Source organism: Pagrus pagrus (genome assembly GCF_965226575.1).
Source record: "Pagrus pagrus genome assembly, chromosome: 16".
Classification (NCBI taxonomy): Eukaryota; Metazoa; Chordata; class Actinopteri; order Spariformes; family Sparidae; genus Pagrus; species Pagrus pagrus.
This window is the reverse complement of record NC_140200.1, coordinates 9,700,926-9,719,030: the sequence shown is the minus strand read 5'-3', so window position 1 is coordinate 9,719,030 and position 18,105 is coordinate 9,700,926. Positions and strand designations below refer to the sequence as shown.

Here is an 18,105-nt window from a genome sequence, read left to right as displayed (position 1 = left end):
CCTTACTATCCCATAGCAATATATTACCATTATACATTTATAAGCCGTGAATGTCAGTATTTCAACCAGTAATACTCCAGCAAAGAATGTATTGTCCCAAAGCTGAAACCTGTTTTTTTTTTTCTTCACATAGCTGTTTCATAATGAGGTATTATTCAAGCCCAACTTAAAGCTTTTCAAGTATCTCCAAGCTCTCCAGGCTGGTTCACTCCCAAGTACCCACAGCTATTAATAGCCTCATTTTTTATAGGCACATGCCCACATCTTTTTTTTTTGTTTTTTTAACACTGTGGTTGTCCAGGTGGGGCTCCTATTACATTATAAATAGTTACTACACCGCACAGAAACACGATAAGTTGAGTTTTATTATATTTTATAACTCCTTCATATCTACAGTGTTGCATAAAGTACCCACAAGTCATACTTTAGTAAAAGTAAAGAGATTGTGTTAAAATGTTAATTTTGTAAAAATGAAAGTCAACCATAGTAGTACGTGAGCAAAAGTCTTGAAGTATCTGATATTAAATGTTTATTATATTATCGACCTGGCCAATTATCAGATGTGATATACAGCATTTTTATTTTTTTAAATCTGATTATCAATAAAATATGTTCATTTAAAAATGCACTCTGATGCCACCTGCAATCAGAAAAGTAACTACATTAATGTAGTGAGTATAAAGTATGATATTTGCCTCCAAAATGTAGCTGAGTGGAAGTATAAAGTAGCATAAAATGGATGTACTTGAGTATTACAAGTACTTAAGTACAGTAGTTGAGCAAATATACTGCAGCTTTTCAGGCATAAATCTACTTCATGTCACTGATGGTGCAAAGGGCATTTTTGCCAAAAAGCTGTTTTTATTATTTCATACCATTAAATGCTGCAAATGCAATCATGATGATCAGACTACTGTGACTGGCATGAAAAGTTATAAGATCTTTTATTTTGAAAAATCGGAACGCGTTAAACCGGACGTCCGGACTTTTATTTTACCAACCAAAACATTCCCCTTAACTTCAGAGAGCAGTCGGGTAAGTTAGCAGGGAAACAGACGGTTTTAGGATGCTAAAGTTTGGCGACACTTAGGCTAATTAAAGTAGTCGTGAAAGTAATAAAGAGGACACTTTTTAGAGATAAGTTTATAGGAATGTGTTCGTCATTCCGCTCGTTATCCGTTATAACCGTTACCGCTTCTGTTTGGCTGCTCGAGACCTTGGTTAGTCTGAAGTTAGCTTGACCTGCTGCTCAGTATTAGCTCACATTAAGTCAGAAAAAGCGTATGTAAAGATTTATTCGGGGGAAAAATAATAGTCCCCTGCCGCTAGTGCAGATGCCTCGTCTGGAAAAGCCAAATGACAGAGGGACAAAAAGGTAAGACCGAAGCTACACTTTGAAGGAAAGTGATGGAGATGTGCATCTACTAGTTCACCTCTCTGCTAATAAATTTAATTAACTGTCATTACATCATCAGTAGGTGACACAGTACATTCCAGATTGTAATTAAAATGCAGTACAACACAATGTCAGGGCTCAAAAATCAGTTCAAGTGCAATATGAGTGGACATAGTTGACGTGACAGATGCAAAGTAATGCAACAATCTCATCACAGATCACACCTCCCATGCATGTGAACACAGGATGTTGGTTAATGAGATTAAAATCTTGTTGTGGTTGCCTAATACAAGCAATTTTTGTCCCTTGCTGTGCAAAACTTTAGAGCAAAATTAGACTGGAAGTTTGTCCAGAGGCTCTGCAGCATCCAGAAGGTCCTCTTCCCATCATGGACCAGCCAGAGTGCTCTGATGTTTGGGACGCTGCTTGCTGTCACCCTAACAGGTAACTGCTGGAGCATGAAAAGCTACAGTACGAGTATGAAGTATAAAGTGTCACAACCAGGTAGCAATCGAATGAAATGTAACTGAACTTGTTTGGTGTCGTTGACGACCCCTCATGTTGAGACACATGGCGCTTCCTGTTGAACAGTGCTTTTTGTAGCATTGTAAAACCACATTTCAGATAACACAAGACTGCATACTATGTTTTTTCTCTGCTGACCTTTATCTCACAGCGTTGCCTATTAATTTCCCTATGTTGCTTTACGAGTCTCTGAACGCTAACACATCTCTTTTCTGCCATCAGAGCAGCTGATCATTTACCAAGTGGGTGTCCTCCCCAGCCACTTCTACAATGTGCTGGCAGACAAAGATTACTCCAGTTTCAAGAGTCTGGTGAGCACAGCTGTGGTGCTCATTTTGGTCAACTCCACAGTAAGTTGAAGGAGCTGTGGGCGAGAGTAGAAGCTGACCTACATACTGACAACGGTAGCCACAGAGTTCAACCCCCTGGAGATGATTTTTACAATTTTACTGTACATGGAATTTGGTCTTTTACCAGCTTTTACTCTTCAGTTTGTGCTAACTCAGCTGCATGTCCTTCTTATCATGTGCCTTTGTGCCCAGCTGTGCTTCTGATTGTTCTGCAGACATAAGGTATTGATAAAAGTATCAGTACTGTCACTTCTAGATTAGGACTTCTAGAGTCTGCACCCTCAACAGCTTTCTGCGTATACGTCATGTCAAACAGTGGTCAAAGTGTAGCTCAAATAATACACGTTTTTTTTTCTTGATGTGAGGCAAGATTTAATGCATCCTGCCGCACATTGTTACTCAAAACTCCAGGGTTGATAACACAAAGATTACTGATCAAAAGGTTTATTCCAGGGTGCCTACGAAGTATGGAAAAATATGGAATTTGATTTCAGTAATTCACAAATAACCACATATTAAGCTTGTCTGAACATTTATGATGTATGCAGTGAGGTAGTTATCAGAAAAGTAAACGGACTATCTTTTCTGCATGAAGAAACCACATGTTTATGGCTGCGTTTATCATTGTTTAAGAAAAATCAGAGACATAGCTTCCTTGGTTTATCGTATGACATGTGTCTGATTAAACGGTAGTGACTTCACAAGGTCAGGGCGACCTGACATGTTCATTTTACAGCCGACACACACTTGATCTCAATACTTGGATTTTGAACCTGTGAAATTGCACCTCTCTCACCTCTCACAATATTTAATTCATTCTGTGGAAACAGACATTCTACATCCAGTTTATTTTAACTGTATGCTTTTTGTTATCTTTTCATCTAATTAATGTTTATTGTCTCTGTGTTACTTTTTCTTTCTAATTAACAAATTGTCTCTCTCCTTATCACAGTTAAAAAGTATCGACCAGTACATTTGCAACCAGATGTATGTCAGCTGGAGGAAGACGCTAACTGAGAGCCTCCATAAAGCCTACTTCCAGGGACGAGTCTATTATACACTCAATGTACTCAGAGAGGACATAGACAACCCGTAAGCTTTACCAAGTGCATTTTCTTTATCTATTCATCACTATTTATGAGTGTACAAATATAATTTGCTTGTTTTAATTTGTACATCTTTGTGTTTAACTTGTAGGGACCAGCGAATCAGTCAGGATGCAGAGAGGTTGTGTAAGCAGATGAGCACAATGGCCAGCCGTTTGATTGTGTCACCCTTCACACTGACTTACTACACTTACCACTGCTTTTATAGGTGGGTTTGTGGAGCACTGTGGCAACATGTCGTGCACTGCAATAAATCACACTCGTACTATGTTGGACACCTACTCTGAAGTTAAAGGATCATCTGAGGCATACACATTGTTCTCACGCTATTATAGTTATATTTGCCAACATCAGTGCTTGACGGAAAAAAAATTAAGTTTTAAAAAATAAAGACATGATTAGACAGATTAATTTGTAGACGTCATATGTGCTCTTTGTCTGAAGTTTAAGAGACGAGAAAGTTCACCTTCGTCTTTGACAGACCGTCATAAAGGAGAGAAAAAACAGGAATAAGACAAATTCTGTGTCTGCGCCGACTCTAAAGGTCTGCAAACATAGTCAAACGTTTGCCATTACCTTTTGCTAGATGTGAAACTATTTTTGCACCGTAAATCCAATGAAATGATTCTATAACTTTTATATCTTTTAAGTATTATCTTTTTAAAGCTTGAGTGTTTCATTTGATTTAAAGATCCCTTCCACATATACATTATAGTACAGCACTCTGAATTGCCTTGTGTGTTTGCAGCACCGGCTGGATCGGTCCTGTCAGTATCTTTGGCTACTTTGTGATCGGGACCGTTGCCAATAAAATCCTCATGGGGCCGATTGTGTCGACTCTGTTTGAGCAAGAAAAACTAGAGGGAGACTTCAGGTAAGTTCAGTATGTAAATCCTGGTGTATCAAGCCACAGACACACATGTTTTGGTGTCAATAAGAACTTATGCAGAAAAGAAAATACTTAAATGTGTTTTCCCAGCTTCAGCAGAGTGGTTGGGTGTTCTGCCAGCTTTATTATAAATCCTTTCACTGTTTATAGTCGAGGAAGTCACTCCTTTGTCAAGAGGAAGTTTCTGTAGCCTTTGGCCCAGTGCCTGTTGCCTCTCAGGAAATAACACAGGATCTGCGTCAGCTATTAAAAAGAGGAATTATACTTTTATCTAAATGTCAGTGTGTAAAAGTTAAAACAATGTGATCACGGGAGTACAATGATGAAAAGTGTGTTAAATCTTAAATTGCGTAGATAGATATGAAGATGTAATTTTGTTTCTCTAGATTCAAGCACATGCAGATCCGTGTCAATGCAGAGTCTGCCGCTTTTTACAGGTGAGGCACAAACACATGATTTATACACCAGAGTAAACCTTTTCTCATTTATTTAACTTTGTCTTGTGCAAATATCATATAAATCTGAATCGTTCTGACACACCAAATCACACCAATGTTTTTTTTAGAGCTGGTAAAGTGGAGCACATGAGGACTGACCGACGACTGCAGGCTCTGCTGCTAACTCAAAAGAGTCTAATAAACAAAGAGCTCTGGCTTTATAGTAAGAACATCCTATACAGCTGCAGTCACTGACCCATATTTTTTCATCATTTGCTTTGATTAAACATGTCGAGGTAACCTCTGACCTCTCCTCTCTCAGTTGGGGTAAACACCTTCGACTACCTTGGAGGTTTCCTCAGCTACATTATAATCGCCATTCCCATCTTCACTGGTATCTATGATGGTCTCACTCCTGGTGAGCTCAGTGCACTCATCAGTAAGGTAGGCCTTGTTTTTCCTTTTCCTGACTTTTGAGAACTTGTGCAACTTTCTTCACATATACCCTTGAAGACCCTTAACACGGGTCAAATGACTGTGGTAGTCACGGATGTTTATCGGCTCCAGCTCCAGTCAGTTGTGATGAAAATGTGACACTTGGTTAGGTGCGCAAATTTACACCCCTTTTCCAGCATGATGCTATGATGAGCACTGAAGTTAAGGACATTGGCGCGTGAATACTTTTCCATCCATCTTCATCCAAGCAGCGCTCGAGCATCGTTCAGGCAGCATTGAGTTTAAAAAGAGAGACTGAAGTAAAAGATATTGACAAAAAAACTGAACGTTGAACGTGACACACAAGAAATAAAAACAGGAAGGCAAACTGACCCACTCACAATGGGAAAAGATCTAAAACATCTATTTTTGCGGGTTTACTTGCATTTAAAAAAACATGCATATACAGGCATTTTTGTAAAAAATGTTATTTTAACTACAACTAATATTACTAATTATTTTATCAATTTATTTGTCCCCAAAGGGCAATTGTACATGCAGTAGTGACACAGAAATGCAGCGTAAAACAAAAAAACAAATCATATGAATGATATTGTAACAAAAGAATACCCTAATTTGAGCTGTCTCAAAATAAGTTAACTTGCATGTAAAAATAATAAATTCATAAAGTAATTAAAATTTAATCCTGACTGTTTTGTGCTCATGTTCCCATTTCCTCACAGTTTGAGAGATGCCAAAGGGTCTGAGGGGTTTGACATTAGAGATGTCTTAATTTGAATTTGTCACTAATTCGACCACTAGGTGGCAGCAAAAGCTTTCTCTCCTGATAAAAGTGTACAATTACATTCATGCCGAGTTCAAATGCCTGTTGTTAAAACAGATATCTAAATATATAAAGAAGTCTTTGATAGCTGTAGCATTAAATTCCTTTAGTTTGTTTTTCATGCTGTTGTCTGATTTGCCTTATTGTTACTGCCTTTTGTTCTTGTTCAAACACTTGTCTTTTAATAATCTTGTCTCTTATTTACTCTCTGCTCTGGCTCTCCCTCTCCTTGTTCATATTCAGAACGCCTTTGTCTGCATCTACTTGATAAATGGCTTCACGCAGCTAATAGACCTGTCAACCACTCTGTCAGATGTGGCTGGATACACCCACAGGTATCACACTGCATGCTTAAAATCACTTCCTGGAGGACAGATGATGACAGCAGCATTTATGCATGCCGTCCAGCTTTCCATCAATGAATATGTGTGTGTGTGTGTGTGTGCGTGTGTGTGTGTGTGGTCAGGATTGGGGAGCTGAGGGAGGTGATGGATGACATTCTACGCACGCAGTGTGACTATGACCCTGCGTCAGGGGAAAGCTACGACTTTGACAGGTTTGTCTTCTGCAAGAAAGTACAGTTAAAGAGGTGTAAGTGAACAAACTGCACGTTAAGATAATGCTAATATGGGTACAATTAGATTACATTTACAAAAGACAAGTAAGCTATAACAATATGAAGTGCGTAAAACAAGCCTCTACACGTTCTTTGTTTTGTAATTTCTCCACACAGTGACTTCAATGTCCACGGAGGCCCTGTGGACACCGCCTTCATCCTAGACCATCTTTCATACAAATCTCCTGACTCAGACCATCTGCTGGTGGAAGATCTGAGTCTGAAAATCAGCCAGGGTGTTCATCTACTGGTGGTGGGGAACACAGGCACCGGCAAGACGTCACTACTGAGGGTCCTCAACCGACTCTGGGAGGCACACAGCGGTGAGAGAGCAGTGAGGCTCCTTGTATGATAGGAAGTGATGAAAGTAAAGGTGTGGTGGCTCTAGTGTAGGCTGCAATAATAACCCCTGTATTAACCCCATTGTATTATTTGAGAATAGAAATAGAGGAAAAATGTGCATGTCTGAAAATTTTAAATGTTCATGATCTAGGGCAGATGGCAGCACTGTTTTCTTTTTGTTATTTAAACTTTAATGACTGTAAAAAAAAAAAAATAAGTAAAAGGATTGCCAAATATTAATAGCTTCATGACACCATCTTTCTCCTCAGGTTTTGTCCAGATGACCACATGTTTTGGGCCCAGAGGAACCCTCTTCCTGCCACAGAAACCTTACCTGACTGATGGCACGCTTCGTGAGCAGGTCGCTGAGTCTTCCATGTTGTTTTCTTTCAAGGGTTGTTTCTCTATAGACACTGGTGCTTGACAAATAATAAATATATGTGGTAGATACCATTATTTTTGCAAGTTTACTGAACTCTACTAAAATAAAATAAAAATAAAAAAGAATGAGATTGAATGAGGATTAACTGGAGCTCTTTTCTCCAACAGGTGATCTACCCGTTGAAGGATATTTACCCTGAATCAGGTATCAGATTTCTGATCTCTGTATATCAAACAATGCAACCGCCGCATTAAATAATACAAGTATACTATTAACATAGTAGATTGATGCACAACTTTTATATTTTCATCGATCTAAACTTGGGTCTTGGTTTCACTCTTAACTTTGTGTTGAAATAATAATGTCGGTGCCCTTTTTTCAGGGTCAGTGGACGACGACAGAATTTTACAGTTCCTGGAGCTAGCTGGAGTGGTGAGAGACTTTCAACAGTATATTGTTTAAAACTGAAATCTTAAATTTAAATTGTAAATAATTTTGAATTTGAACATGAATTAAACTTCTCTCTGTGCTCCAGTCCAGTCTCCTGAAGCGGACAGGCGGGCTGGATGAAAGAGTGGACTGGAACTGGTAAGAGAAATAAAAGAAGACAAACATAATGACAAAGTGGAATAATGAATGTGTGTAATATTTGTTACTGTGCAGTAACACTTCTACCAATGTGCTCCAAAGTGTTGCAGACTCTGAACTTGTCTTCCTCTGCAGGTACGACGTTCTGTCTCCAGGTGAAATGCAGCGTCTCAGCTTCGCTCGGCTCTTCTACCTGCAGCCCAAATATGCAGGTGTGCTCTTATGGATTTCTGTAATGTATTCATGAAAATATCTGAGGTATTGAGACTTGAATGATTCTGACACAGCAGTTTCGGGGGAGCTGGTCTCGCCCACTGACTTTGAGTTTAAATTTAGCATTTCAGATGTAAAATATTAAGGTGTTTTCATCTTGTCCTATGTGTTAGAGGTGACCCAGATCTGAGCTCTCTTAAACTTTTATTTTTGTATTATTATTTCCTTGCAGTGTTGGATGAGGCCACCAGTGCTTTGACGGAGGAGGCAGAAGCACAGCTGTACCGAACCTGTAAACAGCTCGGCATGACTTTGGTCAGTCTGGGACACCGTAGCAGCCTGGAGAAGGTTAGACCGAACGCATGTCAGCCAGCTTTAATCTGAAAGAAGACTTGGTTTCACTTTAGGCCATTTTGCAGCAAAAAAAACATAAATTAGAAGAATTAATTAAGAAATCTGGAAACTACAACAAAATCTGAGACCAATTTTCTTACCTCACTTGCCTCCTCTTGCTTTTTTCCTCACATTTGTCTAAATCTATGAAGGATATGAACTCTTTCTTTCCGTTTCTCACAGTACCATGATGTCGAGTTGAAACTGTGTGGAGGAGGCCGGTGGGAGTTAACTAAGTTAAAAGGAGGCAGCGGGAGCTTACATCTCAGAGAAGAAGCCACGTGACTGCTGAGCCATGTCTTTGACATCCTGGACATGCAGGAAGCATCAGCGTGGGAGACGCAGCAAAAAAACACTCCTCAGTTACTAACACGCAAGTGTCCTTAAACAAGGTGCTTTAAAACCTAGTTCCTCCAGTGGAGGTGGCTAACTGTACGCATCCAGTTTGTACGTATTTATGTATGTATTCATGTAGGCGGGCATTTTAGGAGGATAACATTCGTCACTAGCTTGGTGAGTAGAATACAAGAATACAAATCAGGAAAGAAAAGGGACACTCCATAAGACTCCATAAATGTGCTTTAATGTGAGATTACATTTGTTTACTGTGTTATGATTACAATCACTACATCAGAATATTTTATAATAAAAACACACAATGTTGTCTTCTTTGTATCTCATATCAAAAGCAGAGTTGTAGCTGTTTTATAGTTGTTTACTTGATTTCATTAAAATGTCATATGTACAATAAAAAAAAAAACAATATTTGGCCTAAGTCTGGTCGAGTGAAATCGGCAAGCATCGCTTTCATCTTCCTGTTTCGTAAGATGCATCATCATCATTGCTGTTGTTGTTGACCACAGAGCTCTCTGTGACCTTGGATGATCTCTTGGACTGCGGCAGGATCATCCAGCGTGCTGAGGTCACCCAACCCGTTCAAATCTCGATCCACCACTTTCCGCAGCACCCGACGCATTATCTTACCTGAGCGTGTTTTTGGCAGACGATGGACGAACTGTGAGAATGACCAAAAAATACAAATTCACTGAGTACAAGTTGGTCTTAAATGTTAGTCTTAAATTTGTATTTAAAGTTTTTGTGACAGAATTACCTGGATGTAGTCTGGGCAGGCGTACTTTGCGATCTTTTTAGACACCATGTCATTCAGCAGTCGGGACAGGTCTGTCTCTTGAACGTCCACATCCTTTTTCAGCACCACAAAGGTGTAAACTCCTGACGACACAGAGAGAACAGTCTTTGCCATGATGGAAGATCGTAATGTGCGAACACGTGTTTTGAGATTTCTTGCTCACCTTGTCCTTTGATGTCATGCGAGTATCCTACGCATGCAGACTCGGCCACAGCAGAGCACTGATTCTGTTACAGAAATCACAATCGTCAGCACACTTCACACTAAACGCTAAATTTAGTGTGATCTTCAAGACAAACGTTAACATCATCAGCAAACAATGTTCAAAGACATTAAAAATAATGAGACCGTACCACCACATCCTCTATCTCTGCTGTCCCAATCCTGTGACCGCTCACGTTGATGACATCATCAAGGCGACCAGTGATCTGGTAATACCCCTCCTTAGAGCGATATGCGCCATCGCCAGTAAAGAAGTAACCTGTTGGCACAAAGATAAAAGGATTTAGAGACTATGACCTTACAAAAACAAGTTCAGAGAACACATTGTCCTTGAACACATCGTACTGTACCAGGATAAGGCTGACAGTAGGTCTCAATGTATCTCTGGTGGTTGTTATGAATTGTTCGAGCCATGCCGGGCCAAGGCTGAGATATACACAGAGCTCCAGATGTGTGGTTGGAAGTCAGGACTTCTCCCTGAAAGGAGTCAATGAAAGAAAACAAGGATAACAAAGTAATAACTGAGCCATATACTAATGTCTTTGGTAAGAGATCAAAAATTATCTAAAATCTTACAACTAGATAATATAAGACTGTTACAAAACCTATAATATATTCCTTTCAAAATGACAGAAAACAATTAGAGTGCCACATTAAACTGTGAATATCGAATCCTCAAAACGCTGCGTGTGGATGTGTGTTAGTGTGTGTTTTTGTTGCAAGGCAGGACGAGCGATCAGCTCAGAGACACCGCTCCAACTGTCTGCACAATCTGTGCAACTGCAATAGCCACAAAGTAGCATGACAGATTTTTAATATGGAGTTTGGCACGCACAGAGCGGGACTGACGGGTGGGAGCAGGGTGGGTATCAAAAGTGACACAGCTGGTGACTGTTTTATAATCCTAATCTGACCCTCCCTGCGGGCCGTTCCCAGCCATCCAATATTTGCAGCCACGGCACGCTACACACACACACTCACACACACATTAACACACACATGGATGAGCGCTACACACCTCAGTGTCCATGAGGACGGGCTTAATGCCAAAGAAAGGTCTCATAGCCATCCCTGGGACAATCTCTGCGTCTGGGTCGGACGGCCTCGGGCTGATGCAGATGCCACCTGTCTCTGAGAACACAGAGCACAACAAGGCAGATTATAAAACTGGTAATAATTTGTACTTTCCTCTCAACAAATCCTATAAAAAGACCAAACACAACGTTGTGGTTGTCCATTTTTTATAATCTTTCAGTTTAATTGACTTTCCTACCTCTTTCTGTTGCACTTTTAAATGGTCAAGACCAGATTAATATAGTGTAAAAAGTGGTGTACCAGGAATATGGACTGAGAAAGACTGGGAAAAGTCAAATGAAAAGTGAAAGGAGCAGAGAGAGAGTAGAAAATAAATGACAGTGCCAGCTAACGGCTTGTAAATCTAGCGTAAGCCCTTCTTGTTGCTACAGATGTAGATTGTGGAATTACAGCCATAGAAGTAAATTAAATGCAATTAGGTTTGCCTGGACCTCAGGGACCCTGGTAATCCTCCTGGTGGTGTTGGTGGCACCAGAGCTGGAGCGAGCAGAGGGGACCCGTTATAAAGTAGGACACAACAGATGATCCCACAATAGCATTAGCAACTGGCATCCTGTTCAGATCAACTGTAACCGTGAGACTTCAGGACTGAACCCAACCCCCCACCACCCCGAAAAATCCAGCTTACAACCTGGAACACAGCAGAATAACGTTTCCCACCCTGAGCGTGACGTCAGGGGAAAATGGCCACTGTGTGAATATGGTAAGTTTCTTATACTTCCATATACCTAAAAGTGAGAATTTAAACTTGTTGATACCAGTGTTTATTAATATTTTTTCATTTTTGCTTCAGAGCTCTTCCCCCTCTTGTCCTCCTGCATCCTCTCACCTCTCCAGCCCTGTATGATCCAACATGGAGGCCGTATGCCAACTGCGGATCAAAATCTAATTTTCTCTCTAAACAGGCTACTTGCTCCCAGATCAACCAAATGGCATTTTATGAATAATGCCACTTAGTCCTAATTGGAAACACTGGTCCAGGAGAGTAACATAATAATATAATCCTTTTTTGCTGAAGTAGGGTATTTGGGTCATATCTGTGTCTGTAATTCTCAAGCTCATGATGCTCTGATGTTTAATTATCAGCAATTAATTATAGACTTTTGCCATGTGTATGGTAATTAACGCAGCTTTGCTCCATTTGGTCATTACTCAATCTAATTTGAAGGGGCCGAGGATGAAATGCATAATGTCAGTCGGGTCCTGTGTTCATCAAATTTGATTTTATTAGCGAAATCAGCTGATTTTAAACATGTTGTCATTATGTCCCATCGTAAGCTACTTTTAGAGGATAGTAGTTATTTTGTAGTGACATCAGCGGTTATAGAACGGTGAAGGACGATTCAGCTGCAAGTCCCTGCAATGTGCTCAATTTACACAGTCAGCATTTAGTTTCTGTTTAGCTGTTATCTTGTTTCATAGTTTTGAAGAGGCAGAAACAAATCCCTTTCTTATACAAACAATTTTCTATTTCTTTGTGCTCAAAGTCGAGAAAAATTGAAGACCAAATTTACATTACGTCTATCATGCTGTGTTGAAGACGACTTGAAACTAGAGATTAAAACCATAAACTCATTAGTAACCACCTTATTAAGGTTATAAATCAAGTGAGAAGTGGGGTCATTCTCTCATAAGCTTACATAATCAGACTTCTTTTCGAAACCAGTGGAGTCACCCCCTGCTGGCAATTAGAAAAAATGCAGTTTTTAAGGCATATGAAAGACTCATCTGATAGTGGTAAGTACACAGACTGATCCATTTTGTTACATAACATCTGTATTCTGCGGTTAAACATGTCCAAAACAAAGCTTCTGTGACCCTTTTGACAAACAAAAAGAAAACAGGGAAGAAATTATTGCAATCTGCATTCCTCTCCACAGTCTTTGTGTTAAAGTTGACTATTATTATTGCTCAATATCAAGACAGAAAGGTTGAGATTGAGTTCATGCCTCTGGTTTCCTCTGCTGATCCCGAACTCAGATGTTTTTAGTCTGAGAGGAAAACATCTGGTTCGCTCTGGTCCAGAGGGAATAAAATCTGTGTGTGTGTGTGCGTGCAATAGTGTGTAGTATTGTGTATGTATACACGCACAGGACCACAGTTACAATGTTATGTAACACTGTTATTGTTGGGAGGACGGAGCAGACTGCTCTCCCCTTCAAGACTGACTGATGGGCCTGCAGACGTGGCTGTTTGAGGACGAGCTTGTGAACTTAACTGCCCTTCGTGGGGGGATTGTGATCCTGTGATGCAATGCTACTATTAACACTTACAGTATGGCAGAGTAAACATCGCTCAGTGTGAGACATTTGATTTGGTTCGTTAGTGATGACGTAGCACAAGAAAGAAAGACTCAAGCACTAAAAGTCATCGTTTTTTTAGGATTTGTCGGTCGCTGTTGATAAACAAACCATTTAAAGCAGGCGGCCAGAAGTGTCCTGAACACAGCAAAATAAGAAAATACCGAGCGAGGGTGGAGTCTCTGCAGATACAGACGCTGCCAAACACTTCTAGTAGGTCACAAGTGATGATTGAGAGAGATTACTGTTGCATGAGTCATTATTTTTAGGAAAACTCTTTAGATTACACAGCAATCCTAAAACTTAAATTACCCAGTTTTACTATATGTAGCTGGCATTTAGCGTTGATAGATTATTCAATGAGGGATTAGCTGACTAACAGGAAAATAAATAATTTCAATAATCAATTAATAATTTTAGTTGTTCATGTAGTCATGTAAGACTTTCATTGTTACTTCCAGCTTCCAGTATTTGGATTAATTCATCTATAGCACCATAATAAGGTCTAAATTTTAATTTCTTCAATAGTTTAGGTTATGACTAAACTTCAACAACAATTAACTCAAATTATTTACGAATATACGAAATATCAGTTTTGGCATCATGTCAATTTGTGTTGCAGAAGTTAGCATGCTAACCAGCTAGCCCCAGCCTGTCATGGTACCAAGCTCCGGTGCTGGTGGTTCTAATACATTACTGGTTCTTGGAGCTCCCAGTCCAGCCCACTAGATGCACGGCTAACTGAGCTAACTAGCTAACGCCAACGACTGTCAGCGGTCACTCTGGTGAAATGCTGCCTGCTGTTAGTTTTGAGTATGAATTAGACAATTCTTACATACTGCACCTTTAATACTAATGTTAGCATGCTAACATGCCAAACTAAGATGGTTAACCTGCGTAACATCAGCACATTAGCATCGTCATTGTGAGCATATTAGCTAGCATGCCTGAGTACAGTAACACAGAATTGCGAACATGGCTGTGAACAATAGCTAATAAATTCCACATTTCAGTGAATAACAGTTACCAGTTTGCCACCAGGTGTCCACCACAGGGCAGCGTCCGTCCCCAACCACTCTGTGGTACCACTCCCACGCTTCAGTGTTGATGGGCTCACCCACTGCACACAGACAAGGTCAGCTTCAATCATATAACGTAGCCGTTAGACATATTTTTTTTCAAAACAAATTGTAAATCGATGATGCAGGCAGACCAGGCTTCAATAAGACGAAGAGTTTCTGTAAATAAAAACCCATCTGTGTTGGTTAAGAGGAGGATTTACATTCTTACTGGTAAGCTTTGTGTTTTAACACATAAGCTTCATGTGTCAGGGGAACAGGTGTGTGTATGTGTGTGTGTGTGAGATCTTGCGGCGTGCTGGGCTTTGCTGTGGACACTGGATCACTGAGGCATGTTGACATACCACCCAGGATTGACTTTCAATATACTTTAAGTATGTAACACGTGTGTGCGCTTAGAGGAAAGGAATTTGTCTGGTTACTCTCCGGTACATAAAACACTGTCGACCATTACAGTGAAGTTTTTACATGAGTAACATTTTAAACATAAATATCCACCCTAACGTATGGTGGGTCGAAACTGAACTGGGAATTTGTGTTGTTGATTGTGTTACTTGTTGCAAAAAGGGTGGGTGAGCTCTTGTGCAGATAACAAACATCATGTTTGGCGTACCAGAGCCGAGAGTTTTGAGGGTGGAGCGGTCGTATTTGTGCACCCACTGGTCTCCGTACTTCAGCAGCAGGCGGATTGCCGTGGGAGCCCCGTAAAACTGGTTAATCTTGAGTCTCTGGACCATCTCCCAGTACCTTCCTGAGATCAAAACATGCCTAAGTTAGCACGGCCCAAAGAGATGATATTGAGATTCGATTGAAGCTGCAGCCTGAGAAGGGAAGACAAACATCAGACAGATTTGAACCCTCCACAGTGTTGTTGAGAAGAGTTTCTCCTTGACAGTAACAAGGTGTGTGTGCTGACACATACGATGACTGTGTCCTGACTCCCTGTGTTTACAGAAGTCCTAATTTTAGTGCGGACGGGCCAAGTTCAAGTTCAGATGTAAACAGTTATTCATAGGCAGAGGCAGAAGCATGCAGAGCTCCTGGCTGAGGACGGGAATACCTAAAGGGTGCGTGTCAACAAGCTTTACACAGCACATCAAATTTATATTAACAAGGCAACAAAAATGTCATTTTAAATGTCAATTTAAGTTTTATTTTTATTCTGAATTTGTCTGTGGTGATGTTCACACCTGGGTCGGGGTAAATGGGAGTGCTCTCAAACAGGACGGTGGTCCCCCCGTTGGCCAGGGGCCCGTAGACACTGTAGCTGTGTCCTGTGATCCAGCCGATATCTGCCACGCAGCCGAACACGTCTCCGTCATGGTAGCTGAAGACGTACTGGTGATGAGAGGGAAGATTTATGTGACAATTGGATAAAAAGAGAAGGTGATAGGAAAAAGGGTGGGTAACCCATTTATTTACAGAAACTTAGGACAGCTGTATTCTCGATTCTGGAGGAGCAATAGAAAAACCACCCAGAGAATCAGCCTGATATTTCCTCTACAGAAGGTCAAACACCGGATTATGGATCACGCCATACAGAAGCTTTACACCGTTTGATAAAAGACATCACAGGTCGAGCCTGATGTTTACCCGGTGTGTGAGCGCGGCGTACAGCAGGTAACCAGCCTGAGTGTGGACGAGTCCTTTAGGCTTCCCTGTGCTGCCTGATGTGTAGAGCAGGAACAAGACGTCCTCACTGTCCATGACAGCCGGCTCACACACCAAGTCCTCCATTAGCATCTCCTGCACAACACAGTGAAATTTCAAGGATTATTTGTCAAAAATCACATTTAGTAACAGCAGCTTAGTTATTGAACGACAAGAGAACAAACTTTATTGCTTTTTCTTGTTAAAACATCGTCATCATAATGTTTAAGCAGCTCTGGAGCTTTCAGTTGTGTCACAGGATCTTCCTCAGCAGATGAAGTCAGTCCAAGTGTGGATGTTCAGATTTCCATTTTTCTTCTGCTGAGGAAGACTGTGTGATAGAAAGCTCCAGAACAGCCACTAATGGACCTGCTGGTGAGACTGCTCGACAAAAGTGCTGAAATATTTAACCAAATAATGTCTTATTGGCATAAAATATCAGAAAACTTTAGTTTCATGGCGATATCTAATACCAGTCGGCACAGATTGTGTTTCTGCTCTCTCACCTCCTCCATGGCGACATCCCTGGCTGTCATGGCGACAGGATTCTCTGTTCTCATAGCAACTAACACCTGCTGTACCGTCGGGCAGCTGTCGACAGCTGTATCCACCGTCTTCTTCAGCTCGATGACCTTTCCCCCTCTGACGCCCTGGTTCACTGTGATGACGGTGCTGGACTGGGCTGAATCGACGAATTGATTATCAAGATAGTTGGTGATTAATCAACTAATCGATTGATCGACTAATCGTTGCAGCTCTAGTCGAGACTTTAAACGCTAAAATACTCTGCAGTCACACTGTCTCACCGTCTCTGATTCGATCTGCAAGGGCCTCGGCGCTGAACCCGGCGAACACCACGTTGTGCGCCGCACCGATTCGGGCGCAGGCCAACATGGACGCCACGGCCAGAGGACAAGGAGGCATGTAGATGGTGACACAGTCCCCCTTCTTCACGCCTCGCCGCCTCAACAGGTTGCCCAGGCGACATGTCATCTCCAGTAGCTCCCTGTAGAGAGATGTCCATGAAGCATACAACTAAAGAAGGAGGCACACACTCACACGCTAAATCCAACCTGCTGACCTGTAGGTGACCTTGACCTCTGACCCCGGTTCATCTCTCTCCCAGATCAGGGCCACCTTCTCAGGACAGGTGTGCACGTGGCGGTCCAGACAGTTCACTGATACACACAGGCAGAAAATTATATATCACAACAGTTTGGTGCATTCAAGGTATTCTTTGGATGGAAACGCTGACAGTGGTGATGCATTCACTGCCTCTGTGCGTGTTTTATTTATAAGTGTTCCTCAAAAAAACAGCCTGGAAAACTGTGAGTCAGGAGGAAATAAAATCTTCTGCTTAAAAGTCTGACTAAATAATAAACAATAACTCCAATTACTGGTCTGATTCAAAATCAAAAGTGAAAGTAATCTTACCGGACACATTCAGCTTGCCACCCTCAAACCACTTGATCCTGCCCCGGCTCAGATCACAGTCCTGGACCGTGTGGAAAGGACTGATCCAGCTCAGTCTGTGACGCGCCGCTGCGGCCCAGAAGCTCTCACCGTTGGAGACGGAAAACTCCTGCAGCGCCGAGCGGTCCGACAGCCCCTCAAACCCCGCAGCCTCCGGCATGAAGGCCGCGACATGAAACCTCCTGCGACCCTCAACATGGAAATAAGAGCTGAAGACGCGACGGGTGAAGGAAGAAACGACGCGCTTTGAAGCGCACCCGCAGGGCAGCCACATCATGGTAGTGAAAGTATTGTGAGCGACTCGGGGTCGTGTTTGCAGAGCATTTCCGAGTGTTTAAGCAATTTTAGAAGTTACCCTGATAAGAGACGGGGAAAAGTTGGAAACTCCAGAGAGGAAGGGCCGGAGGAGTGATGCGTAAAAAGGGCGGTACAAACCGTCCTGTGTCGACGCTTTTCTTGTGAGGGACAGCACTCTGCAGCTGATTTCAACATCAGCTGCAAAAGAGAACTTTCACTTGTGCAACAAGCAGAAGTTTGACATGTTTCAAGAGATAAAACCACCCAGTAACTTAAGTATCAGTAACTTGTATCTGAAATGTTTATTCCACAAAAAGGTTTGA

General features: G+C 41.3%; 2 protein-coding genes across 3 annotated transcripts; one reads left to right on the top strand and one right to left on the bottom strand.

Annotated features, from left to right (window-relative positions):
* The first annotated feature begins 991 nt into the window (after positions 1 to 991).
* Positions 992 to 9,281, top strand: abcd4 (ATP-binding cassette, sub-family D (ALD), member 4). Of its 2 annotated transcripts, none has more exons than XM_084377125.1 (19): positions 992 to 1,375; positions 1,722 to 1,840; positions 2,144 to 2,232; positions 3,224 to 3,363; positions 3,469 to 3,585; positions 4,126 to 4,251; positions 4,653 to 4,703; positions 4,832 to 4,926; positions 5,026 to 5,147; positions 6,226 to 6,317; positions 6,449 to 6,538; positions 6,716 to 6,921; positions 7,210 to 7,301; positions 7,490 to 7,526; positions 7,705 to 7,754; positions 7,858 to 7,910; positions 8,046 to 8,122; positions 8,356 to 8,471; positions 8,700 to 9,281. In XM_084377125.1, the coding sequence occupies exons 1-19, from the start codon at positions 1,335 to 1,337 to the stop codon at positions 8,799 to 8,801; spliced, it is 1,815 nt and encodes a 604-aa protein (XP_084233251.1). In that variant the 5' UTR covers positions 992 to 1,334; the 3' UTR covers positions 8,802 to 9,281. The 2 variants fall into 2 exon arrangements, with proteins under 2 accessions (XP_084233251.1, XP_084233250.1); XM_084377124.1 differs by having other exon boundaries at positions 2,144 to 2,271.
* Positions 9,078 to 17,877, bottom strand: LOC311271446 (acetyl-coenzyme A synthetase 2-like, mitochondrial). Its single transcript, XM_084377123.1, has 14 exons — positions 17,447 to 17,877; positions 17,094 to 17,190; positions 16,819 to 17,018; positions 16,519 to 16,694; positions 15,956 to 16,108; positions 15,553 to 15,700; positions 14,976 to 15,113; positions 14,311 to 14,403; positions 10,907 to 11,019; positions 10,239 to 10,365; positions 10,020 to 10,147; positions 9,830 to 9,893; positions 9,628 to 9,749; positions 9,078 to 9,531 (listed from the first exon to the last, which is right to left on the bottom strand). Exons 1-14 carry the CDS (start codon positions 17,760 to 17,762, stop codon positions 9,355 to 9,357), a joined length of 2,052 nt encoding a protein of 683 aa, XP_084233249.1. The 5' UTR covers positions 17,763 to 17,877; the 3' UTR covers positions 9,078 to 9,354.
* Positions 17,878 to 18,105: the final 228 nt, after the last annotated feature.

What these genes read in the sequence shown, in the direction of transcription:
- abcd4 (XM_084377124.1), top strand. Translation starts at nt 1,335, where the DNA reads ATGCCTCGTCTGGAAAAGCCAAATGACAGAGGGACAAAAAG. An exon ending in GAGTCTGCCGCTTTTTACAG is followed by an intron (nt 4,704 to 4,831) that starts GTGAGGCACAAA and finishes TGTTTTTTTTAG; the next exon opens with AGCTGGTAAAGTGGAGCACA. An exon ending in GGATATTTACCCTGAATCAG is followed by an intron (nt 7,527 to 7,704) that starts GTATCAGATTTC and finishes CCCTTTTTTCAG; the next exon opens with GGTCAGTGGACGACGACAGA.
- LOC311271446 (XM_084377123.1), bottom strand. Translation starts at nt 17,762, where the DNA reads ATGATGTGGCTGCCCTGCGGGTGCGCTTCAAAGCGCGTCGTTTCTTCC. An exon ending in GGACACCTGGTGGCAAACTG is followed by an intron (nt 11,020 to 14,310) that starts GTAACTGTTATT and finishes CTGTGTTCTCAG; the next exon opens with AGACAGGTGGCATCTGCATC. An exon ending in CTACTGTCAGCCTTATCCTG is followed by an intron (nt 10,148 to 10,238) that starts GTACAGTACGAT and finishes TTGTGCCAACAG; the next exon opens with GTTACTTCTTTACTGGCGAT.